Source organism: Haliotis asinina, chromosome 12 (genome assembly GCF_037392515.1).
Source record: "Haliotis asinina isolate JCU_RB_2024 chromosome 12, JCU_Hal_asi_v2, whole genome shotgun sequence".
Classification (NCBI taxonomy): domain Eukaryota; kingdom Metazoa; phylum Mollusca; class Gastropoda; order Lepetellida; family Haliotidae; genus Haliotis; species Haliotis asinina.
In genome coordinates this window covers 45,580,186-45,607,785 of record NC_090291.1, presented here as the reverse complement: position 1 = coordinate 45,607,785, position 27,600 = coordinate 45,580,186, and the positions used below count along the sequence as shown (strand labels likewise).

The following is a 27,600-nucleotide window of genomic DNA, read 5'->3' as shown; positions in this document are numbered from 1 at the left end:
TGGATAGGGGGGAGATGCCAGCTGAGTTCCAGCGATGTGTTCAAATTGCACGTTGGGAACGGTGTTTCTTCAATGGGTCTCTTCACGTTTGTACAGGTTTTTAATTTTTGTTTCATCATCTCTTGTTCACGGCACATCACAAAACAGATTGACTTGTGTTCCAGTTACTGTAAGATATACTTGTATTTAGTCTTTGCTATGCTCCTAACAGTAAAACCCAAGCTAAATGTAGTTTGGCCCGTGAAGAACAGGGTTGCAGTTTGTCTTAACCAATTCATGCTTGTAGTAAGAGGTGGCTAACGTCATCGGTTTGTCAGGTTCATTGTCTTGATGACACAAAATTGGTGGTTGTGCTGTTTGACTGTTTGATGAAGTGAATATTTCCTGAAATTGCACACATCATTTCCCGTCATTGTAAACATTATCCACACACACTGTAGAAATTGTTTGGCTCAAACACATTGTTATAAGAACTGGTCTCTGCCACTCATGCTTGTAGAAAGAGGCGAGTTAAGGGATCGGTTGGTCAGACTCGCTGATTTGGTGCACACGTCATCATATCCCATTTGTTTAGATCAGTGCTCATGCTGTTGATCGCTGGATTGTCTGGTCTAGACTCGATTATTTACAGACTGCCACAAACAGCTGCATGGAATATTGCTGGCTGTGGAGTTTAACATGCAGAACACAAAAACTAAATGTGGCGATTTGCTTCAGACACTGCTCCATGGGTCATTGAAATAACAGCCAGAAAATCATTGAACGTGAATGGCTGTTCGCTAGAGCTGTGTTGTGTACAATTCTTAAAACCAACGTGCATCTGTTTTACTCCGGTCTCTGTACAGGAAATGCTTTGTACGGCACAGAAATAAAGGCGCATAAAATTTTCCTTGAGGAAGGTGTATTATGGTGTGTTTTTTATCTCCAGCCAGTCGCGAGCAAGCCATTCTTTTTTCGTGTAAGCCCGATATGTTGTTGAGCTTCATGTATGAAGTTAGATAGTACAGACGACTTGCGCAACTTTTGTTTACAACAATCATGTGTAAGCCTGGGATCCATAAAGGTAGCCACGCCCATTCCAGCACTGCAGTTTAACCCTCGTTGTCAACCCCCGGGTGGATTCGCAATATCCCGAGAACCAATCGTATTTCATGTTTCACAGATGGAGGCTGGTTGAATGTTTTATCAATCTGTTTATAGTGCACTCTGTGAGCCCTGTCTAGCGACTGCCTCGTTACGATTACGTCATAGTGCCATATATGGACCCGGAGCTCGTTTCCGGGAAATCCCCCAGCAGGTTCTCAGAACATTAATTACCATATCAATGCAAACACAGAATAATTACTGTCATTGTTCTCAGTTGAGAGAAAACAGTTACACTTCCACGAAAGCAATATTGACTTTGCAATCATGTTACGTGAGCCTTTTCAATACACAAACCGCGGAGATAGGTGAAACTAGGCCACGTGGACAACGTTTGCACTGAGATGTGTGGTTCAGTAAGTTTCTATGATCACCCTTACCTTAAACAGCGGAAGATTCCAGGTAGGACGACATGGGTGACAACGCGCCGGATTCGGAAGTGAGCCATTTGGCTATCGCGACCTGACAGTTCCAGGAACAACGCACAATGCTCCAGAGACATTTGCACCCGGCTCGTCAGTGTAGTATTAGTAATCGACTTTGATCGACTGTCGCCTGTGTTTGTTGAAGTTGTCACGAGCAGGTATAGTTTGGATAAGTTTTCTTGTCATGACACGCCTGTTCTGTTGATTAACACGGAACCCGCGTGTACGTTGTCAGGCGATTGTTTTATTAATTATTTCTGTGCATTGTGGAAATGGCTAACAGCAACAATGTTTTTATTTAGTGGTAAGATTTACAGGTACATGTTCCTAATTTTGCTGATTTGTATAGTTGTTGACTGCAATGTCCTGTGCACAGCTTGATGCATATCTAGTTTATTACACATAATGTCAATCAGGAGTTTCTGCCATGGTTGATATGCGTTATCATTTCCACTTTGCATCAGTGGATGCCAGTAGGGTCAACAGGTCAAACACTCGGTTGTATCAATGTATGGTCCAGATTAAGACTGAGGACGTTATGTATTTGCATACCACCTTCATACAGCTGAAACTTTATGTGAGTGGTTCGTAGCTCAGTGGTGAAAGTGTTCACCTGTCACTGAGGACCTGGGTTCCGTTCCCAACATGTGCACAATGTGTGAAGCCCATTTGTGATGTCAACCACCATGATATTGCTGAAGTATTGCTAAAGGATGCTGAAATGAAAACCAACACACTGCCAACAAGCAATATGCAGTATAGTAAGAACTGGAGTGATGGTAGAACCTACACGACTGAAACTGGAAACAAGCCATGATGTAAATATGCAGTATTCATTCTGCAGTATGGCTGTCATGGTGTAGCATCATACTGGTGTAAGCGTATGATCTGCTAGCAGTGAGCCTCATCTTGTACTGCATATGACCATCTCCATCCTATAGCATTTTGTCAAGTTACCGTTCACACCGCATTGTGCTCAACCTATCAACCTCTGGTTTCATTTCTTGATTATCTCCCCTTGGTAGAGAGTGCAGAGGTTGATCTGGTGTTCATGGGTAGGGTGAGTTGGGAGGAGTGGCCGTCAGATGAGTGTGTCAGCAAGTATTTCAAGTATCTTTGGGGGTCTTTGTCATTTGGTTCCATTATTTAGCTTGCGGATAGTTGCAAATGACCCCATTTTCCCAAACAGACTGCCCCCATTGCCTCAAATGACCCTGTTGTCTCACCTGACCTCATTGTCACAATGGAACCCATTGTCTCAACTGACATCATTGTTTGAACTGGCAGTATTGTCAAAACTAACCCCACTGTCAGAACTCGGCCTTTGATTGGGAACAAGTGTCTCAGGTCCTGACACAGTTGGCTGAAACCCAGATTGTTTATTTATATCGATAGTCATGATTAAAACTGTGGTTTTATTGTTATGTATTGAAGAGGGACTAAGAAACATGCATTATAGATATTCATCTATTCAAGTTCCTGTTATACATTGGTGCTTTCTTTGATTGGTTTTGTCTTATTTTCATGGGGTGAGTTTACAGATATGAAGATGGTAAAAATAACATTGTCTGGAAATAAGTCACTTAATTTCACGTATGGGACATTGTTATCAATGCCTTCAACCGATTCTTGAAATCATGCTCCGATAAAGTTGGGGGAGTGAGTGAGTTGTGGTTTACATCGCTTTTAGCAATATTCCAACAATATCACTCCAGGTGACACTAGAAATGGGCTTCATACACCGCACCTATGTGGGGAATCATACCTGGACCTTCGGCTTGACAAGTGAACGTTTTAACCACCAGGCTACCCTACCACCCCCAGATATATGAAAATATTGTCACTGAGATGGAACTACTTTAATCCTCTGTACATAAAGACATTGTTTGTTTGATAAGTGATTTATTAATCTTCAAGATATGTTCAGATTGGAGTAGCCTAGAGGTTAAAGTGTTCACTAGTCATACTGAAAACCCAGGTTTGATTCCTTACATAGTTAAATGTTTGAAGCCCAATAGGGATATTACTGAAATCATCCAAATACAATACTTTTTCTTAGTAAGTATTTAGTTGTTTCTGTGAACAAACATGGCTGCACAGTCACTGTATTCATACCCAGGTTCAAAGTGTTTTCAGTGGGTGAGATTATTATCCTCATATCTTTTTAAATCATGAGTGAAATGTAAGATTTATTTTCATATTTATGCAATTTTATAAGTTCTATTTCTTTTTTTTTTCAAAATGAAAACAAATTCATTTTGTGTCTATTTACAATATATCTTTTCATCAGTTATTTTTATGTGAACTCTCTCAAAAAAGAAACGCAACCCCTGTATTCAGATTTTCAAAATAGGTTTTATGTATGTTATATTTTACCAAACTAACTTTTATGGAAATGTATTCAAATACTTCACATTATTAATGAGGATTATCATCCAAACAACCCCATTTTCACACAGAAGTGTAGTTTAATGCTTATTTTGGGAAAAACGCATGAAATGGCATTTCTGACTTTGCACAAAAAGACAAATGCACGTGCAATACATGAAAATGGCAGTTGATGTAAGGGAGTATAAAAGCTCATGTGATTTCGTATCTTATTCATTGACTTGTCGCATAGAAGCAGCGTTAAAAATGCCACGATTGAGCAATGCTGACAGAAATATCGCCATTGGTCGTCTTTAAGCTGGCGAAAGTTTTGGAACTGTTGCACGTCACTTTAACGTTCATAAAACAACTATATCTCAACTTTGGAACCGCTACACTAACTTTAATTCGACAAACGACCGCCCCAGGAGTGGTAGACCAAGAATCACGACCCACGCTCAAGATCGGTACATCCGGGTCCATCATCTACGCAATCGTCATGCCCTACCAACGGTGACAGCCACACAGATACCCGGATTGAGGAGGGTGTCAGCTCAAACAGTCAGGAACCGTCTGAAGGAAGTGGGTTTACGTGCTCGTAGACCAGTTCTTCGACCTGTACTGCGCCCCCTACATCGACGCCAACGACTCAGATGGTGCCGAAACGTAGAGATATGGACCTTACAAAACTGGAGGCGCATCTGGTTTTCAGATGAATCCCATTTCCTTTTGCAACGTCACGACGGAAGACAGCGTGTGTATAGGAGACGTCAAGAACGTTTTGCGCCTGTCTGCATAAGACAAGTGGACAGATTTGGCAGATAATGGTATGGCGAGCCATCTCCTATAACCAGAAATCGAACTTAGTGATCGTTCAAGGCAACCTGACAGCCCAGCGCTATATCAACGACGTGTTGCAGCCTCACCTTCTCCCAGTTATTGATCGACAGAGACAGATTTTTCAACATGACAACGCCCAGCCTCATACCGCACATGCAACAGTGAACTTTCTGCAGAATTCTAACGTAAATGTCCTGCCATGGCCATCTAAATCTCCCGATCTCAACCCGATCAAACACCTATGGGACACCCTCGATCGACGCGTACGTCAACGTCAGCCTGCGCCGCAGACGCTACAACAGCTCTCTGTTGCATTGCAGGAGGAGTGGAGAGCTATTCCACAAGAAAATATCTGCCGACTTTTTCGTTCCTGTCCAAGGAGATGCTGTGCAGTGATTGAAGCTCGTGGGGCCCATACAAGATACTGAGGAAAACGCCCCCTGGTGACAAACTAGGGTCTATGAAATGGCATTTGATTTGAACATTTCAAACATGATTATATCAGTTATCAGTTTGCCAAATATCAGACCTGAGTCTTCACAAATAAAAAAGCTGTGTTGTCCCAAATCTTAGAAATAAAATTGTCAAAACACGTGGGTTGCGTTTCTTTTTTGAGAGAGTTTATTTCAAGTTGTCTTATTATGAGTAGTTTTTTTGGTAGCATAAAGCCAAATCATTTATGGTGGTATTCATGAATATCAACAAACATTGTGCTTTCCAAGTCTTTGAAGGGCATTTAGAAGTGAAATACATAAGAATGAAGATTTTATGAATATCAACTTCTTTATATGAGAACACAATGTTTCGGAGTTAATGCTTACTCCTTCATAAGGTGATTTTACATTTTTCCATGTTGGAAGTTTTGCAAAATATTGTTTATGAAAAGTCATTTCTCAGCCTATTGGGGGTAAACAACTATTGCAATAGTGATAGCCTATTTTGAGCAACTGTTGCAATACTATTGCAGTAGCTTTTTCCTCCATGAACTGTGTCATTTGAAGTCATGAATGAATACTTATATGATAAAAAAACAAGTTGAATTAAGTTATTTCAGTCTCTTTCAAAAACTGACAAGAAGCGTGAAATCCTGAAACAGTCAAGTTGTTTTAAGAGGTAACAGGGGCAGATAACCCTGAATCAAAGCGAACAAATCTTGTACTTCCTGTAATTTGCTCTTCACATTTATCAGTGGAAGTCAATTACTAAAATATTGGTGCATCAATAGCTTTTCGCTTCTACCATCGATTTATTACCATCCGAGACTCAACAATTGCAGGCCATCAACAGTTTGGTGCATTGTTACAGCCCTTAATATGTCACTGTTTATCTTCTGTCTGGGACTATTTTTCAGAGTGTAAAAAGACTGCAAGAGGTCCAGGAAAGCTAATCTGTGCTGAAGAAACATCCCAACCACAGACTGACTGAATGAATCCTGACAAAACCAAAATGTGAGAAACTTCAACATAACTTCACTCTTGTATCTTCTCAAGAGTAACACAGGCAAACTCACAGTATTGCAAATGGGGTTGAGTAATGTAGAGAATATGACCAGTCTTCCTGTATGTGAGCGAAGCGAGCAAACGTTGGCAACACACTTCCCTCGCTTCGATTCAAAAAATATTTTTATGTCAAAGTAAAATATTGCCACTATCAAAGGTACACTCCTATTCCCCACTCCAATGCCGCTGCCAGCTTCCGGTTCATTGGAGTGAAGGAACAAGAATAAGCAGAAATTATAAAGAAATAAGATATTGCCTAATTTTATCATGAACCTGTTGGAGTTTATTTGTCTTAAATGTCATCGTTATTGTTAGTTTTTCGTAACATTCATTCTACAATAAAAACACTTCTGGCGTAGTGGGCGTATGAAGCAGAGGAGATAACTCTTTATGTATTCCATATGGAATAATCACCTGTACCTTCACGGCTTTGAACCAGAACTGGCAAGGGTAATGGAGTAATGAAGAACAATCTGATGAGTGGCGCTTAAAATGTTGAATAAAACATATTTCACGTGAGTAATTACATGTATTAAATATGTGGTTAGAAATCTGAGAGCACAACCCAGTGAGTGGTTCAATATTTTTATTCATTTCAGTGGAGCATTTACAAAAGAATATAGGAGTACATTAGTGCCATGACAGTTTTGGCTTAACAGATTTTCATAACAAGTAGGCAGTACCTGATACACTTATACAAAAAAGTACAATCAACCTTTCATTTCAGTGGAGCATTTATGAATGAGTATAAGTGTATGTTGATGGCATAACAATGCTGGCATAACAATATACTAGCATAACAAGTGGCTAATGGCTAATATACTCATACAGAAAATACAATCATTCATTTCAGTGGAGCATTTACACAAGAGTATAAGTTTGCGTTAATAGCATGGTAGTGTTGGCATAACAGACTAGCATAGCAGGTAGGTAGTACCTAATACGCTTATACAGAAAAGTTCAATCAGACTTCTGTTTCCATGGAGCATTTACAAGTGAAGATAAGTGTACGTTGATGGTATGGTAGTGTTAGCATAACAGACTAAGCATAAGAGGAAAGAGCGAGAGTTTTATAATAGTAATTTTCCCTGTAAGAGTCAAATTTCTTCTTCATCAGTTTCCTAAAATCTTTGATGTTAATGTCAGTCTTTTTTTGACTATTGATAAACCAGGGATCATTCAAATTCACATTGAAGACTATGCCCGAGACCTCAAAATTACCTGAAGCCCAGTCCAAAGTGTATCCTCTACAAATGATATCCTTACTATTAATCATAGCCCCTAGCCAAATTGCTTTGGTTTTTTCCACATTAATTTTCAATGCTGTAATTTTATAATAAATTGAGGATGGTGTCCATAGCACCATTGAGACTAGCCTCAGTGCCATCCAAGAAAAGTTGAGTGTCATCCGCATACTGACCTAATTTATATTCCCCACAACTTAATACCCTTGATATCTATGTTCTCACGGATCATAATGCCAAATGCCAAAAATTTCAGCAAAAAGAGAAAGAGGTAAGGTGAAACTGGGTCCCCTTAACAACAGCCTCTTGAATTTTGGAAAAGGCCAGATAGATGGCCATTAAAATGACACATGAAATCGTGTTACTTGTCAAGAGAGTGATCCATTTTAACAGTTATGTGCCAAATCCAAACTTTTTCATAACAGAGTAAATAAATAGTTTTGAAACATATCAAAAGCATTTCCAAAATCAATTAATAGGAAAAGCCCTTTATTATTTTGTTTTCTTGTCTCAAAAATAATGTTGTAAAGCAGTCTAATGTTTTTGCAAATGCATCTACCTGGAATAAAACCAGTCTGATATTCCTGCTCTAAATAATCTAGAGTACATTTTAATCTATTAGTGATACAAGCACTAATCAACTGATACACAGAGTTCAGGAGAGATATGGAGCACCAATTTTTAAGCAATTTCCTGTCATTCCTTTGCTTGGGTATACATGTTATTACCCCACTGTTCATGGTTAAAGTTAGATAATAATTTTTAATTGTTTGATTTATGTGTCAGAAGATATATTTTCCGAGATCACTATCTTACTATCTTTTTCAGTGTACTACTCTTGATAAAACTGTTTTTGTGTAGCCAAAATGTCCATTTCATCACTGATCAACTCTCCTTTGTCCAATACAAAACAGTTAATTGAAGTACTAATATAGTTCTGTTTTCAAGATTACAAAAATATTTTGTGGGTTTTTCACCTTCTTCCTGACACAAAGTTCTATTTCTGATCTGAATACCTTTGATCTCTTCCTCCTTAATTTAAAATTCTAACTTCATAACTCTGACAAAAGAATCTCATCAATATGTTGAAAGTTACTACGAATAATATCTTTAATATCAGTTATTCTTACTGACAGATCTTTGTTTTCTCTTGTTTTTGTTTCTTTGTACAGGCACTAGGGGAAACCCATTTACTTCTAATGTTCATCAACATAATTTCTAGAAAAAGACAGTCATCAATATGAGGTGCTGTAGGAAATTGATTTACCTCAATATTCATCAACAAAGTTTCTAGAAAAAGACAGTCATCAATACTTAAGACAAGGTCACTATCGTCATTATTCTTTATATCTTCAGGATGATTTCTAAAAGCATGTTGCTGTTTTGCTAATTCTATCTCAGTTTTTACTATTTTTGTATATTCTTTATCTCGAAGTTTACAGCAACCTTTTCCTCTCGTATTTTTATTATTCAAAAAGGTAAGTGCTATGGTGAAGTGGTGAGATTTGTACCCAGGGAGGATTTCAGTGTCCACAGTCATATTACCCACATCATGGGAAACCAGAAAGAAATCAAATCTGGCTTGCTGTCTAGGGCTTCTCGGCCACCAAATATATTTCCTCATATTACTATTTATGTCAAGCCAAATATCTATCAAATGAAACTGATCAATTTTTTCAAAAATTATATTTCTAGCATTTGGTTTGTTAATATGTTTGTAATTCTCAAGATCTATAGTTGGGTCAAGTACAACATTCCAGTTACCACAGGGAACTATAGATTCATTGTCAAACAAAGCTATTTGGTCAAATAAATCACTGTAAAAGTTTGGTTCATCTTTATTTGAACCGCAAATAGTGGCTAAGGTTAGCCTAATACCATTAATACTAGTGTCAACAAATACCATTCTCATCTTTCTTACATTTATGGACATCAATTTCTCTGTCATTGTTAAACAATATTGCCACACCTCTAGAGTTTGACCGAAAAGGTGCAAGGATACACTTCAAGCTGTATTCACTTCTCATAGTCGTCTCATCTTTCTGAAAAATATGAATGTCTTGCAAAACACAGGCAAACTGTAGCGCAAGTGGGGTTGCGCAGCGTAGAGAAAATGACCAGTCTTCATATATGCGAGCGAAGCGAGTAAAGGTTGGCAACGCACTTCCCACGCTTTGGTTCAAAAAGTATTTTTCGTGTCAAAATAAAATATCGCCACCATTAAAGGTACACTCCAAATTCCTGACTAGGTTGTGATCTCAGATTTCCAACGTCATATTTAACAATTACTCACGTAAAATGTGTTTTATTCAACATTTTAAGCGCCACTCGTGGTACATCAGACCGTTCTTCACCTCCATTACCCCTGCCAGCTTCCGGTTCAAGGCAGTGAAGGAACAAGTTATTATCCATATGGAATACATAAAGAGTTACCTCCCATGTTTCATACGCCCACTACGCCGGAAGTGTGTTTATTGTAGAATAAATGTTACAACAACAACGCCGACACTAATAAGACAAATACATTCCAACAGAATCATGATAAAATTAGGCAGTATGGTATATCTTTATAATTTCTGCTTATTCTTGTTCCTTCACTCCGTTGAGTCGGAAGCTGGCAGGGGTAATGGAGGCGAAGAACGAACTGAATACCACGAGTGGCGCTTAAAATGTTGAATAAAACATATTTCACGTGAGTATTTATTAAATATGGGGTTGGAAATCAGAGAGCATAACCTAGTGAGGAAATGGGAGTGTACCTTTGATGGTGGTGACGATTTATTTTGACACGAAAAATACTTTTTGAACCGAAGCGAGGGAAGTGTGTTGCCAACCTTTGCTCGCTTCGCTCGCATATATGAAGACTGGTCATGTTCTCTACGCTGCGCAGCCACATTTGCGCTACTGTTTGCCTGTGTGCTGTACACTTTCTCCAGCTGATGATGATCTCTCTTCCTTCTGCTTGTCACCTAGTCCCCTACAGTTTGCTGATACAGTGCTAACTCTGTTGTTGAAATGAATCATAATACTTGAGAACAAGAGAATGATTATTACTTATACTAGATAAATACGCGAAACATCTAGAAATTCTTTTTAAGTTTATTTGAAAATAAAAGGAGTGAACTTTGGAAAACAAAAGGAAATAAAAAGGGAAAAACATCCGCATAATGATAATCCAGTATGATGCTTCATCCCAAAAGTAATAGGTTTACCTACCAACCTCTTTTCTTATGAAATTAGTATTGGAAGATACGTAATTAATGTAAAAACAAAAGTTTTGGAAACAGCAAGACTGTTTTTACACCTTGGGCCTGACTTCATGATGGCACACAGTTAGGACAGATGATGAACGGTTGGATTTTGGTAGTTTGGGATTTCTGAATAAGAATTTTACATTTCCATGGCAACAGCTTTGACTTCAACTAAAATTAGTGATAGTGCTCTTTTCTGGAGCAGAGTAACTTCAAAACCTGTTAGTGATACTCTCTTTCCACTTTGTATTCAAGAACAGTACAATTCTATATCTGTATCTCAGGTACACCAACCCATGGAAGCACTCAGGCAGTCTGTTGTTGATACAAGCATTCTGGTATATGACTAGTTGACATATATATGTTTTCACTAAATCAAGAACAGTGGAACACAGAGATGCTAACTCATACGATTTCATCGTTTTTGTTAAGATAAAACAACACAAAATATGTGACCATGATAGCATTAAAAATATACAAATTATTAACAAAACTCTTTAAGTTTAATTATGAAATAGCATGATAGCATACACAATCAATTTCAACTACATTTTATTCACCATTGAGCCACAATTAGATACTTACTGCTTAATAGGTGAGTACAGTGTTAATAAAAAGTTATAAAAATGAAAGTTAATAAAAGTACTAATTTTGGCCCCAAAATACTAATTTTTACATCATTTTGGGGCCAGAATCCTCATTGGGCTAAATTGGGAATGGCATCTTTTTGTAAAATTTAATGTGCATTTAATGTCCATTTAATGTCCACTTAATGTGATGAAGGCTAACTTAGTCATAACTGGCTGACATTTATGAAGAATATTAACCATTGCGAGGAATATTGATGATTTTGTCTTCTTGTTTATGTTGAATTTATCTTTTGTTCTAAGAATAGTTTATGTTCAAATGAGTTGTTACATTGATATTAATCTGTCGCAGGTCAGGTGTAAAGATAAAAGACCTGGAGGACGATGGTTCCGATGATGACCAGACCAAAAGAATGAGTGCAAGCTCACCTTTAGATCCCGAAGGTATGGGTAAAGGTTATTATGGGGAGATTCCAGAAATATGTTTGCGTATCCTTGCATGAAAGAATCGTGTTTAGATGACAAAGTGTCAGTGTCTCAAAACCACTGGCTATTACCCACAATATCATGAGTCATGCCTTCATTTACTTGTTGTGAGTTTGAATCCCAGATTGGCTCCTGTTAAGCTCCATGGTTTGTCTGCACAGTATTCAGGCTCCTAGATTCATTATGTTAGTTAACAACTGAATACTGTTAAATTTTCTGAAAACTCAGCTCTCTAGTTACTGACATGATTGTAGGTAAACATTAATTTTACATAATCAAATGTAAGGGTTCTTTCCCCACCAACTCAGTAGAAACACCCAGAATTGCATTCCAAGACTAGCACAGTCACCATTAGTCTTAGTCTGTGTGGGAGTTTTGGATGTCTTCGTGCTGAGATACATGTGTAAAAGGATAACAGACATAATTTCTTGTAACCATGTACTGACTGATGAAAAAGATTTCTCACTGCCTCCCTTGGTTCCTTAGTTTTTGAAACACATCATATACAATTTCCAACAAAAACAGAATCGTATTACATGAAAGGTTCAGGTATTTGGAAAATATTGACTGTGTTGTAATTCCGATACATTTTCAAGAATGTCATTTCTGGTACAAGTTCAGGAGAAAATGATTCTGACATGTTTTCCAGAATATAGGTTCTGGTTCAAGTGCAGAAAGTGCTTGTATCATTGATGTCAGTTACCCTATGCAAATCTCTTTGTTTACAGATATTACCATAGAAACGCCTTCATTCAGGTATGTCCTTTGTATGCAAAATTGTATGTCTTGTTTCTGGAAGTTACCTTTTGGTGTCAATTCTGATTTGTAACCTGATGATAAAATAATGGATGATAGAATCACAACTGATAAAATTACTGACTTTGCTGTTAGATGTAGTTATGTGTATGTCATCATATGGTTTAGACGCTTCAAGTATACTGTATATGTCTGGACATTGTTGTCAGTGAGTGTTGACAGGATTGGCCTTTGCTCATACTGTCAGTCAGTAGTTCGCATGGTCCAAAGTTCACTCACTCACTCACTCACTCACCCACCCACCCACTCACCCACTCACTCACTCACTCACTCACTCACTCAAACCCATTTTTGTTGTAAAAACTGTCCGGATTGTCTGGTCCAGACTCAATTATTTACACACTGATGCCACATAGCTGGAGTATTGCCGAGTTTGGCATAAAACTAAACTCACTCACTCACTCACTCACTCACATCTGTGGCTTGTCATCGCATCCCATTTGCTCGGGTTTATGCTCATGATGTCAGTCACTGGTTTCTATGGTCCAGACTTGAGTGTTTACAGTCTGTCATCAGTCTATTACACAACAAGCAAACACACAAACAGTTGGTGCGGTGTACTGGTAGTGCGGCCTTGGTTAACACATGGCATCGCATCCCATTTCTACAGTCTGTCATCAGTCAACAAGCAACCATACAAACAGGATATGGTGTGCTGATATTAAGGCCATGTCAGGTATGTTTTTTCTTCAAAGGAGACATTTTCTTAACAAGTCACCATATATCAACAATAATTATTTTTCAGTGATGCACAGGTGGCGAGATTCCAGAGTCTGAACCAGAATGCTGTTGGTAGGTTCACATATTATTCTTTCAACATTTATTGGGCATCACTATTTCCACTAACTTGTCCATACCACTTTCTTTAAGAAATGATATAATACAGTGGATTCTGTCTAAACTGGCACTCTTTGGAACTGAAGAAATAATCTAGTTTAGACAAAGTGCTGGATTATAGGGCTGGTGATAAATGTACAACCCACAGACAGGACTGAGATTAAATGACAGCACTGACAACTTGCCGGATTGGACAGATGCCAGTTTTGACAGCTTCCACTGAACTACTTTGAATTGTTTCACAGACCTATATTGCCGTTCATGCTACATTTACAGAACATTTACCAGAATATTTACCAGAACATGACTTTGGTTTCTTTTAACTGTGTTTTGATAGGCAATGTCTTCTTTTCAGTTCCAACCCACGAAGTTCCTGCTTAGAATTGGCCTTTGGTAACCCATACTTGTCATAAGAGACGACTAAGGGGATTGAGTGGTCAAGTTCGCAGACTTCGCCGACACATATCATCATATCTCAGATGCATGGATCAATGCTCATGCTGTTGAACAGTGGATTTTCTGGTCCAGACTCTATTATTTACAGACTGTGCCAAATAGCTGGAATATTCTTGAGTGCGGCTTAAAACTAAACTCACTCACTCGCTTCACTTCCATAGCTCTATGATGAAGTAACACCGAGGTTACATTGAAGTTTGACGCTCTCACTTTTCAGTGCCATATACAGAGACTGTTAGACAAGGAGAGATTAAAATGTACAATGTTACGGATTCTGCGAATGCTGTAGTTGCAGACACGGTAATCATCAACCAGAAGGGTAAGTATGAAAATGGATTAATGTCACAGTCTACAAAATGTTTTATCATATATACCATTTATATATATACACCATCAGTGAGAGTCATAAACAATTGTCTGTTGTTCCCAGCCAGTCAGTGAGAGTCGTAAACAATTGTGTGTTGTTCAAGACAGTCAGTGAGAGTCATAAACAATTGTCTGTTGTTCCCAGCCAATCAGTGAGAGTTGTAAACAATTGTCTGTTGTTCCCAGCCAATCAGTGAGAGTTGTAAACAATTGTCTGTTGTTCCCAGCCAATCAGTGAGAGTCGTAAACAATTGTCTGTTGTTCCCAGCCAATCAGTGAGAGTTGTAAACAATTGTCTGTTGTTCCCAGCCAATCAGTGAGAGTCGTAAACAATTGTCTGTTGTTCCCAGCCAATCAGTGAGAGTCATAAACAATTGTCTGTTGTTCCCAGCCAATCAGTGAGAGTTGTAAACAATTGTCTGTTGTTCCCAGCCAATCAGTGAGAGTTGTAAACAATTGTCTGTTGTTCCCAGCCAATCAGTGAGAGTCATAAACAATTGTCTGTTGTTCCCAGCCAATCAGTGAGAGTTGTAAACAATTGTCTGTTGTTCCCAGCCAATCAGTGAGAGTCGTAAACAATTGTCTGTTGTTCCCAGCCAATCAGTGAGAGTCGTAAACAATTGTCTGTTGTTCCCAGCCAATCAGCCAATCGTTTGTTGTTCACGACAGTGATGATTCCTATGATCATACTTTCAGCTCCTACCCTATTGGACAAGATCAAGGGTATGTATTCATTAAATCTCGTTTGAAAACATGGTTAAAATTGTTCGAATATGTTGACAGATATCTCCATTTTTTAAATAAAGTTTAGATATATTGAAAAAGAAATTTTTTGGTTTTAACATATATTTTTTGCTTGACTAAAATGAAATTATTGTTGCATGTTTGTATATACCAGGGCATATTGTCAGTATGTCACCATAGGGGCTACTGGGTACCCTGATGCATGTTAAACAAGAAGACAAAGTCATCAGTATCCCTTGCTATGGCAAAATACTCTTCATGAATATGTCTACTAATTATAATTACAGTATGTCATTGTTTTGGTGTGCATATGGCAGAATGGAAGGAGAACACTACCACCAAATTCAGTCGAGGTCAAACTTGTTGCCATGGGAATGCAACAAATACCAAAGGCACCACTATACCACTTGGCTTACCTATGTGCCAAGTTTGGTGAAGAACGGTTTTAAAGTTCTGCTCTGGAAAAGAGCACAACCACCAATTTCAGTCAAACTTTATGCCATGGAAACCACAAAATAAAAATTACATAGCCTTGTAACCCCTCAAAAGGCACATCTGGGGATCATGGTGAACATGGCGAACATGTATACCAAGTTTGATAAAGGTAAAGGAGATCTTCTGCGGACACGATAACAAACCCAAAACTACAGCCTAATTCATGTTTCCATGGAAACTGCAAAATAGAAAATTCATATCTGGGTCTAATCCCAAAAGGCACATCAGTGGGTCATGCTTGATATGTGTAACAAGTTTGATGAAGCTGGCATGTATAGTTCATGAGATCTGCTCCGGAAAAGGTGACATGCTCATAGTCACAACCCAAGTCATGTTTCCATGGAAACTGCAAAAAATAAAATTCATATCTTGATCTAAATCCCAAAAGGCACATATGTACCAAGTTTGGTTTAGTTATCACAAATATTTTTAGAGATATGCTTTCAAACTATTGCAGACACACGGACAGATGGACGGAAATAATTTCTGTTTCAGTCGCAACTTCATTGTTGCAGGGGTATAACCACCTGGATGACACAGGGACATATATGTCCTTCCTCTTCAACCCTCACTTTGAAGTCAAATAAAATACTAAATATATCTCGTACATAAATATACTTCACAGTTTTTAAATATGTGGGAAATTTCCTGTTTATTGATACCATTCACTATTTTCTCAGACAAAGCTGAGGTGCTTAAAACAACCTGTCAAAATTGGCTTCATTGTAAATGTCACCTTTCTTCTTGGTGTACAAAATGGAGATTCATAGCGTTATATATTCTGTATGATTTCAAATGTGAAAATTGGATAATTACTGGGAGTATTGAATTTCAAAAATAATGTATTAATGATCACTGATATCAAGTTTTCATGTAACCAGTAATGATAATTCTGAATCGTCGCCAGTGAATCCAGAATGAGTTGGGATGTTTTTGAAAATACACTTACAGGAACGCCTAAGTGCACTTTCTGCCACATTGGATAGTGTTTACCAAATCACGTTTCGCGAAGGCTGGTATTGAGATGCCAATTACATCATATATATTTCATATTCAGCTGTGACAAATGCATCATTGAATACCCCATACATCTGTGAATCAAATTACAAATGCTGTTTGTCACCAATACCAGTTGTTTAGATAAAACGAAACAAAAGATATTATGTGTGAAAACAAACACTGTGCTCAAAAGACTGCTTGTTTGAAATCTTAACAAAGAAAAATTCTGATTTTACACTCGTAAATTTTCTGACATTCAGCAGTGCTTGCTGTGGCTCAGTACGTTTAAAATATGGGGAAGGTGAAGAGTATCATAGCAAGAAAAAGGAAATTGAAAATAGATGCAATGGAACAATTTGATAATTTCCATGCAGCGTAATGCCATGATATACACAAAAATCACGCCAAACGACTACATATAACCAGAGACCATATAATAGATTATATGGTCTCTGATATAACAATACACAGATAGTCAGAATCATTCTGATTATTACATCTCATATTTATGCACAAAAGATCCCTGAATCAAGGGAAGAGTCCTTGCAAAATCCTGTGTACCTTTTTCTGCGAAGCCGCCATTTTGAAAGAAACCGGTCATCGGTAATGATGTCATACGTCAACATTGTTGCACATATTAGGCAATTTCTTTTAGGTGAAGGTCGGTTGAACAAGAGTAAACACAATCGCCCAGTGTTTCCAATTACACTTTCACTATCATGATGTATATTTTGTGTATCGCTCAGATATTTATCATGGAACTAATTTCAATATCTACATTTAGCTGTGTTCAACATCATATCATAGATGGATATTGGGTATGCATTTTTATTCAATGAAGTTTTTGGATGATTTAATAGTAATAATTTAATAATAGTTACATCGGAAATTGATTTATTTAGTGCAGTAAACCACATTTTAGCCTTTACACATGTTAGAAGATCACACGTAGCCATTAATGCAACATTTGCTTTAGTTCCTGTGATGTACAATATTCAATACTTTGAAACTAATATTGTACTCTCTTATGAACAGATTAAAAGGAAGCAATTCATTGCACTTAATAAGGAAAACTGATAGTATTAATGAAAATGACTTATACATTTTATGAAAATCGAACATATATTTAAAGGAATTGTCGTGTTCTTGAATTTGTTTCTGACCTTTTATAGAAAAAACAATTATGAACATTGATTGACAAGGTGCGAGGTTGTCAAAAACCTTACATACATATTCTAACAGTTCTGTACTAAAAAAGCCGCAATAATTTTCAGCGTTTCTTTGCATGGTTGTATAATCATATGAAGCAAAGTGTATATGCTAAATGAATATTCAATGAATGTTCAGGTGCTGTGAAATATTTTTCATTTTCGTTAAATTGGGAGAAATGGGAGAAAGACTTTTGGTAGTTTTTTCCCCAACAAGACAACAGCAGTTATAAACAGCAAAAATACTCCCTTTTTCAATTATTGGATTTATTTGTACTCCAGTTTGAGATATGCAGATACATAGGTATAGAACAAATATGACAGGAACCAAACGATCGCACAAAAGCCTACACAGAGATCCCATCAGGTCCATCCGGGAGGCAAAGATGAAGCTCCACACATCACAAGCCCTAGTGGAGAAGTGTCCCCACATCTTGCTTTCAAACCTTGAGAAACAATTGCTTGAGCAACTGGGACACACCTATGAGTGGTACCAGATCCCTTGCCGAGGGACTGTATTTGCAGTGCTTTTGTTTCTTTGTATCTATCCATCCAACCAATTTTGACTCACAGCATGCAAATTCCGACTCGTTCTCACCGCCGACTACTGCCCCCAAGCCAAGGACAGACAACCACCGATGCACCAACTGCCCTGCCACCACGTCAGAACTCCCCAATCTCTTCAATCCCGACAACTCGACATGCAGCTGTGGCGCCATCAAGTGCTGTGTTATCAGCAAAAAATGCGTTCTGTGGAAAATCAAAGCAATGGACTACACGCCCCACGTGACTCCAGAAGAAATCGAGATCCCCAACTGCATCCTGAACATGGAGAACCCATATGACAACGGCTGCACTTTCAGGAGCATACTGTACATATACCTCCTCGACAGATTGGTGGACATTGTCCATGCAAGAAGAAGAGTTTTGTATCTACCAACAGCTATCGGGGAAAGCAGAGCCACAGGGACAGCGCACTATTCGTGCTTCCTTTGCCCAACTATGGTGGATCCCATGATTTTCTTTTTATTTCCCTGGCATGTAATGTGGGGGGATATAGTCAACACCTCGTCTGTCTGTCCGCCCGTCCGTAATCATTTTGTTTCCGGAGCATTACTCAGAAACTGTTTAATATTTTTAGACCAAATGTGATATAGTAATCTCAACCTGTAGTTGTGCCTTTAGCTATTTACAGAGTTTTGGCTATTTTATATTTTTTGTTTTTCCATGGAACATTTTGGTGTTAGTCTAATGGTGACTATCAGTCAGATCCTCAAGTGGTGTCGTTTGCTATTTACGGGTTTTTGTGATTTATTATTTTCTTGGCTTCCATGGACAAGTTTCAGACATAGTCTCAAAAGTGAAAGATGTGTTTCATTTCTAAAGCAGAACTCAAAAACCGTTCTATATTTTTCTTCAAAACTTGGTAGATCTATCAATCAGAACCTAAAGTGGTGCCTTTTGCTATTTACAGGTTTTTGTGATTTATCATTTTCTAGGTTTCCATGGAAATGTTCTGGACTTTGTCTCAAAAGTGAGAGGTGTGTTTCATTTCTGGAGCACATCTCAAAAACTTTGTAATATCTGTCAGCAAAACTTGGCAGATATGTAGGGGAGACCGCAAATAGGTTTCTTTTGCTATTTACAGGTTTTTGTTATTTATTTTTTTCTGGGTTTCCATGGAAACGTTTCGGAGTTAGTCTTAAAATGGAGGGATGGGCTTCTTCTGCAGAACTTGGCAGATATGTGACCCTAAAGTGGTGCCTTTTGCAGATTTTTGTGATTTATCATTTTCCCAGTTTCCATGGAAATGATTCTGACTCAGTCTCAAAATGGAGGGATGGGCTTTGTTCGACAACTCGAATCTATTCAATATCTTACAGCAAAACTTGGCAGATATTTGAGGCAGCCCACAAAGTGGGGCCTTTTGCTATTTACAATGTTTTGGCATTTTTGTTTTTCCGGTTTCCATTGGAACAATTCTGACTTGGCATAGTCATGACTAGTTGACACGAGTTTTTCCATTGCTTGGGATTTTGATGACTTTGTACCTTTACTACCATTGTATGACAGGACGGTGGGTCTGTCATATCCCAGTTACTAGATTTCAAATTGTGTAGTATGCTTCAAATTTCATTAACTTTCTGATTAATTTCTGATGAATCTATACATATTTAAATCATTTTTCCTGGTCACTGGATCACTTGGTTCAAATTGTATGCAGTATTATATCCCAATATCTCACCAGTTTTACAATAATTACTTAGGAAAGTATATAATTTAGGTGGGGGCAGGATTGTGTATGTGTAAATGATAATTTTAATAAGGGATGTCACCAATTTTGTCTTGTTTAGGGGAGATGGTGTCAGGGACGTTAGCAATTTTGTACATAAGTACTAGGGGGTCAGCAATTATTTACATTTAAAAATTTAGAAAGTATTCCTAAAATATGGGGCATGGGGTGTGTGACAAGCGGGGGTAGGGGAGTAGGTCAGACAGTGTCTGTGGACCACATTCCCGCTTTACAACAGTACAAGAATCTGTATCCAAATGTCACACACACAAAATGCAAGAAGTTTTTATCCATAAAAATTGTCAATATCCAACTGTTATTTGGTAAAGTTAAAATGGATCATGGTAGGTGATAGATTTTGGGTGAATTCAGGAAAAGAGCTGTATTTTTTTCATGGAGTAAGTGTCTTTCTTGATTGGTCAGTCATTTAATGAATTTCATATACACTTGTATTTTGAATCTGAATATTTGTGAACACTGATTAGATTTGAATTTGTATTGTACATTTACTACGTTTTCATGTTTTCGTGTTTGCATGCTGGTGTACGTCCATCTCCATCTATGTACCCTAGCCAAACTCATAACACAGAAACATACCTTAGGGCGAGTCCATTCCGCATTGTGTCATATTCACCATTGGAACTGTCGGACTGTTATGATGCATTTGATTGCATTACAACCATACTGACTTTATGATATTTGACAATGCACTCTACATTTGGAACAACTTGTTTTAGTTTTTAATTTGGATTAAGGAATAATTGGACTCATCGGGCATTTAGGGTAATGGATATGTTTCTGGATTTTGACTTTGTTTCGGAAACATATCTGTGAACAGAAACGTACCTGGCTGCGTATCAGTAATATCAGTGCTGTCAATGCCTAACCTCTGCTGGTTTTATGAGGAGGTATATCATTTGGTTAGACTCAGTGACTGAACTGACTTTGTGTCAACATGCCCTTACAACTTGGAGCACTACTCATAATATCAGTCATTGGATTGTCTGGTCCAAAGAAATATATTCACAATAAGTCATACAGCTTGAATATTTTCTGTGTCTGCACTCAGTACACATCCCAGTGACAAAATAATACCTGTCAATTGTCCTGAATGCAAGACTGGTTAAATCTTCTAAGAATGTCATTGAGAATCTTTCTTATATTCAGTGAGAGTGACCACTCATTTGCTAACTATTGAGTATTTAATGACGTGTTGGTATGAATACTACATGGTCTGTAAAATGTCAGATTTCTTTAATTATACTGATCAGTTCTCTGCATTTGTAACGGCCTGTGAAGATCTCAGTTAGTATTTGTGTTCATGCTTGTCATAAGAGGCGACTAGCAGGATTGGGTGGTCAGACTCACTGAGTTGGTTGACACAAGTCATCATATCTCAGTTGCATGAATCAATGCTCATGCTGTTGATTATTTGATTGTCTGGTCTTGTCTTTTACAGACAACCACCATATAAGTGGAAATTTGCAGAGTGCAGTGTTCTTTAAACAACAACCAACAGAATGTATTAATAACGTGTTGGTTTTGATGTCACCAATATTTCCTGTTTCAGCACAGACCAGACGAAAACTCGACACATTTAAAATGGATTCCTACTATGAAACCAGGGCCACCATGTCTGCAAAGGAGTGTTTGAAATGGGGCTGGGTTTTACTTAAAGGCTCTGAAAAATGTGGCAAGACATCACTGGGCCTGTACATTCTCAAAACCTTTAATCGATCCTACATTCCACTTTATATCCAGAATCAAAGTGATTTAGAATGTATTACAGATCTGCATGGACCTGAATGTGCTAAAAAGGATGGAAAATCTGAAATGTTTGTCATTTTCATTGATGTTCCCTTTAAGAGGCATGATAACGTTGATTCACATTTAATTGATGCAGTGGAACTTGGTAGAAATGGTACAGACCATGTCATAGTAAGCATTTCAACAAAGCACTCGACAAGGCTGCAGAAATCTACTCTGCATAAATATCAGGGAAAGGAATCCCAGTATGCAGTGAGTCTACAAGATCCTTCTTTGCAGGAACATGAACGATATGAAATTTTGAAAAGGAAATTAAAGCTACCAAAAATCAAGTCTTTAGGACCAACAGAGGGTGCTCAAGAGGCGGTACTTCAGGAGATTGCAAGGTCGACTGACCACCCCTGGTTTTTCATGGCTATTGAGTCATGTGGCTCTAAAAAGGGCAGAGAGCTTGTCACAAGCTTAAAAAACCCAATTGATTCCCTCATTCAGCAACTTGAACATATGGCTGAAAACGATCAGATGAAATTTGCTGCACTTGTAATCATTGTGAAAGATGGCTTCTTATCTGAAGCCAGGAATGGGCCTCCAAGATCACCCAAATCACCACAACCAATTTTTGAAGATTTAAATGACCTACTTGACATAAAAGGAATTTCACTGTGGAAAATTCAGGAAGCAGCAAGGGCCATGGTAGGTGAATACTTGATTTGCTCAAACAAGAGATATACAGTTATTCACGAATCAGTCACTGATGCAGTGTGTCAAGTACTGTTTTCAAAAAGTGAACAACACATGCTTGAATGGTGCCCCTTCAATTACCTTATCCAGAAAACAGTGATACCAGACTGTGAAGAAGAAGATACAGGTAAACTTATCATTGATGGTTATTTTGAAGACCAATTGATCAAAAGGCTGTTGGAAGAGGAGAGCATCATGAATGCTTTAAAATTTTCAGGATTTAATTCACCAGACTTTGTGAAAAACATTTGGGAGAGACTCAAGGAGAAAACTATAGATTACAAGGATGTCCTTTTGCAAGCCATATCATTGAAGCAGTATCCATTGCTTAAGGAGATTGTGGTGAATGTTTTGAGGACTCTGCCTGGGAGTGGAGGGTACATCAAGCATCTGGCTCTGGAAGGAGCTTGTGAAGCTGGTAACAAAGAAGCTTATGATCTTTTGATTAGTGAGGGTGCAAAGGTCAACCATCCCTGCATGGCTGCATGCGCAGTGGGTAAATGTCCACAAATTATCAACAAAGTATTAAAAGAGCTTGTTAACCAGTTTTATGAACTCACTCCTGACAAACTGAAGGAGTGGATTTTGATTGTCATAACACATGGAGATATTGCTGCAATAAAAACCTTCATCACAAATCTCCAAGGTAGAAAAGACAGACCTGACTTGATCATCAATGCCCTGGAAGTGGCTTGCAAACTGGGATCACTTGATAAATACCATGCAATCAGCTGCGATGGATTAAGTCCCAACTGGACAAGCTTGTTACTAAGTGCCAGTGAGGGTGGGAATGAGACAATCATCAGTGAACTCCTGGAGCAGAGAGATTATGCAACATCAGATGAAGACCCATGCAATACAGACCTGGAGGAGATGTTTCTAGCAGCCTGCAGGTTTAATAGGAAGGTTGCAGCAGAGCTCCTTCTCAAGAGAAACCACAGCGTGTTAGAAGGAGTTACCGATACAGGCCAGACAGCTCTTCACCTTGCTGCAAGTGTTTCTCACATTGACAAACCAGACACTCTCACCTGGCTTCTCACAGTGAGGACTTGGGACACCACCACCGAGGAGATTGATGGTTTTACTGCTTTGCATTCAGCATGTTTCACTGGGAATGTGGCATGTGTGGAACAGTTGCTGAAGGCAGGGTTTGATGCACAGGCTCTAGATAAGCATGGAAATACCCCACTGCATGTTCATCTAAAGGGAAAATTCATCAACAAACCTGTTGTTGAGAAGCTTGTCAGGGCAAGATGTGCAATTCCCAGAAACTCCCATATTGCCAGTGTGCAAAACAGTGACAAGCAAAGTCCTACCCATTTGCTGTGCATGAATTCAAATGGTATCATGGCATCTATTCTTCAGTTCTTGATGCAGGATGAAGATGAATATAAAAAAATTATGAAAACTGACAGTCATTCTATGACCATGAAAGACAGAAATGGGCAGACTCCACTCCATACTCTCATCTCTTCGACAGCGACCACAGAGGTCTTAAGGCTCCTTCTTGAGAACAAAAATGTGGATGTGAAGACCACTGATGCGGAGGGAAACACAGTGCTTCATCTTGCATGCAGGACAGGTAATGATGAAGTCATCAAGCTGTTGATGTCAAAAACTTTTAGGAGTTTTACATACCATGAGACAAATAAACAAGAACAGACACCACTACACTGTTACGCTGAAAATGGCTGTGATGAAAAAATAACAGAACTTTTATGTAAAGATGTAGATGCGAAAGATTTTCAAGGGGAAACAGCTTTGCATTGTGCTGTGAGCAAAGAAAATAAATCTGATGTTGTAAAAGCACTGATGAAATCAGGTGCAAATCTAAACTCAACAGATAACAAGGGGCAAACTCCTCTGCACAAGGTCGCCAGTGTGTCACATGGCACAAGTTTGGAAGTTGCTCACATGCTTGTACAGGAACTTCGCAACAAAACACAGAGAGCAGACGTCAGTATTGCTGACAATGAACAAATGACAGCATTGCATCATGCCTGTGTATCAAGAGGAATGTGCAGTTCACAAGTTGCTGAGTTTCTTTTGTCTTCGAATGGAGATATTTGGAGTCAAAATGTGCACACACACTTACCAATCCACATATGCTGCATTGAATGTTCCAGCTACAGTCCAAAAGTTCTGAAAGTTCTCCTTAAGCATCTTCAAACAAGGTTTGATTCAAGAGGTGTCCAGCAAATGCTGTGTGCCGGTGACAAGTATGGGGACACCCCACTACATAAAGTATGCTTGTCTCAAGGGGGGTGTAGGAAAGAAGTTGCTGAAATCCTCATAGATGCTGGAGCTGACCTTGCACAAGTTAATTCTGCAGGTGACACCGTCATGGACATAGTTAGAAGGAACCAAGTGAATGAGCTGAATGAATTGATGATTATGAAAGCACTCATGAGGGCATGTAAGCAAGGCATCAAAGTCCAAGAGTTGGAGAAGTTACTGTCATGCGATCACATTAACAGTGATGACCTGTCCCTGATGCTTCAAAGACTTGTACAGCATGATGAACAACACACTATCACTGTCCTGGAGAAGCTGGTTCAGAAAGGTGCAGACATACACCGAACCACAGCCGATGGTCTGACAGTGATACACCTGGCTGCCACAGCACAGGGGGAGTTCACTGATCGCATTATTGGGTTCCTCATTTCAAATGGAGCTGATCTTTGTGCAAGGGACAAGGAAGGGGAGGTTGCCTTACATAAAGTAGCTGAAGGAAAGACTGCCCATTGTGCAGGTCTTATAGGATTTCTTCATTCATCTGGAATACCGATAGATGCAAAAGATTCCAAGGAGAATACTGCACTTCACAAGCTGTTTTCAGCTATGCCCAAACTGAGTGAACACTACAGAACTTGTATGGAAGTACTTATCAAGCTGAAATGTCCTGTCCATTCTCCTAACAAACAAGGGAATACCGCTTGTGCATTGGCTAAGAAACATGGCAAGACAGTTATGGAAGAGCTCCTGCATACATACTGCACAAAACTAGACATTCTGGACTCAAATGCCTTGAAAGACATCATAGCAAATGGAGCTGATATCAACAGCACAGACATCAATGGCAACACAGTGCTTCACAAGATATGCACAAGAAGGGTGTCCTTTGTATGTAACAATGTTAACGTCTTGCTGAAACGTGAGGCTGACAAGTTCTTGAAGAACAGTGAGGGAAAGCTGGCATTTGACCTTGCTTGTGATACAGGACTGGATGAAGATGTGAGAGAGTTGACTGTGACTGAGAGGCCTTCACCAGAAGATCTAGAGACTGATGGGGCTTCAGCAGCTACAACTCCAACTTTTCCTCTCCCTCGTCCAAGGTGGGTGAGAAGGTCACCCTCAGAAGATTGGGTATATGAACTTCGGAGTGGCATGACTGGTATTAGGAATGCAGCTGGAATGGACCACATGGACGATGAAATGGAAATGTTTGAAAGAAATGCTAGGAGAAAGCTGAACAATCACTTCAAGCAACACTTGTGACAATTGAGGGAGAAGAAAATCATTTATAATGTGAAACATCAGCAAATGATTTACACAATGTATGATTAAAGTTTGTACATACTCAGGTTGAAGATATACCACTGACATCACACTTGAGATTCTACATTGTCATAGGACTGTTGTATTGTATATAATAACACCCACCAACCTGATACTCAAATCCCTTGATATTAGATATGTACGTTGGACACAGACTAACTATACAACAGCTTGTGTAGGAGAAATTCTTACATAAGGCATTTGTTAGACAATTACTGATTTGGTGAAATACAAGAGCATGACTATGGTGATTATTATTATTATTCTTAGTAAGTCTGGGACTGGGAAGCATCTCTGAGCAAGAATAGAGGCACTTGGGAAGCCAGGATCACTTCGGAAGCCAGGATCACTTGGGTTTGGTACCATGTCAGCACAGCACCACCATGCACAGCACAGCACCACTACTCAGCACAGAGTAGTGCTGCTTGTGAAAGTGGCACCACACTGGAATAGAAGTGCTTGTGAAAGTGGCACTATGCAGGAATAGTGGTGCTTGTGAAAGTGGCACTACAGAGGAATAGTGGTGCTTGTGAAAGTGGCACTATGCAGGAATAGTGGTGCTTGTGAAAGTGGCACCACACTGGAAGAGAAGTGCTTGTGAAAGTGGCACTATGCAGGAATAGTGGTGCTTGTGAAAGTGGCACTACAGAGGAATAGTGGTGCTTGTGAAAGTGGCACTACACTGGAATAGAAGTGCTTGTGAAAGTGGCACTACAGAGGAATAGTGGTGCTTGTGAAAGTGGCACTACACTGGAATAGAAGTGCTTGTGAAAGTGGCACTATGCGGGAATAGTGGTGCTTGTGAAAGTGGCACTACAGAGGAATAGTGGTGCTTGTGAAAGTGGCACTTACACAGGAGTAGTGGTTATTTTGAAAATGTCACTACAGAGGACTAATGGTGCTTATGAAAGTAGCACTACACAGGGATAGCGTTTTCAGGCTGTACAGCCAATGTCCAGCAAATAAGACCTGTAAAGCTCTAAATGATGTTGAATTTATTGCAAGAGTCATATGGTGGTAGGGAAGCTGTCATGTATAGGCTTCACTCCAATCGAGTTCATGCAGAATGCCTAAGGAGAAGAGAAAGGATATTTCGGAAGTGGATGAAATGACTAATCACAAGACAGGCAATATCTTCAGATGCTTGACAGTTAGTGATGTGGTGGAGGCATGCAAAAAAAATGGGGAAAGTCTTGGTGAAACTGCTGTGAAGATTTCCAGGTTGTAGTTAATAGTTGTGTGACTTTCAGTATAGATAGATAGTGGCATTTTTCCCACTGAACATGACTTCCACCTGTAAGCATACTGAGAAATACTTGTGGTTGAAAGGAGCCATATTCATTAACTTGTTTCAACAACTATGAATTAAAACATGAATTGTGTTATCTTAAAAGTCACATGCAACCACAAAACAAACATAATTACAACAAAACTATCACTTATTGATGACATATAATATATATACATTGATGATTGTG

The 27,600-nt window shown here is 38.8% G+C and overlaps 2 protein-coding genes across 2 annotated transcripts in view; one reads left to right on the top strand and one right to left on the bottom strand.

Annotated features, from left to right (window-relative positions):
- The window catches only part of LOC137257684 (ankyrin repeat and BTB/POZ domain-containing protein 1-like), a 30,566-nt gene extending 28,913 nt beyond the window's left edge, over positions 1-1,653 (bottom strand). Inside the window, exon 1 of the mRNA XM_067795056.1 lies at positions 1,524-1,653. The gene's annotated coding sequence lies outside the window, so the exon portion shown is untranslated. The remainder of the gene's footprint in view (positions 1-1,523) is intronic.
- On the top strand, positions 1,373-27,600 carry LOC137257682 (uncharacterized). Its single transcript, XM_067795052.1, has 8 exons — positions 1,373-1,726; positions 6,127-6,223; positions 11,709-11,800; positions 12,571-12,598; positions 13,404-13,450; positions 14,169-14,270; positions 15,014-15,040; positions 21,627-27,600. Exons 2-8 carry the CDS (start codon positions 6,201-6,203, stop codon positions 26,060-26,062), a joined length of 4,755 nt encoding a protein of 1,584 aa, XP_067651153.1. The 5' UTR covers positions 1,373-1,726; positions 6,127-6,200; the 3' UTR covers positions 26,063-27,600.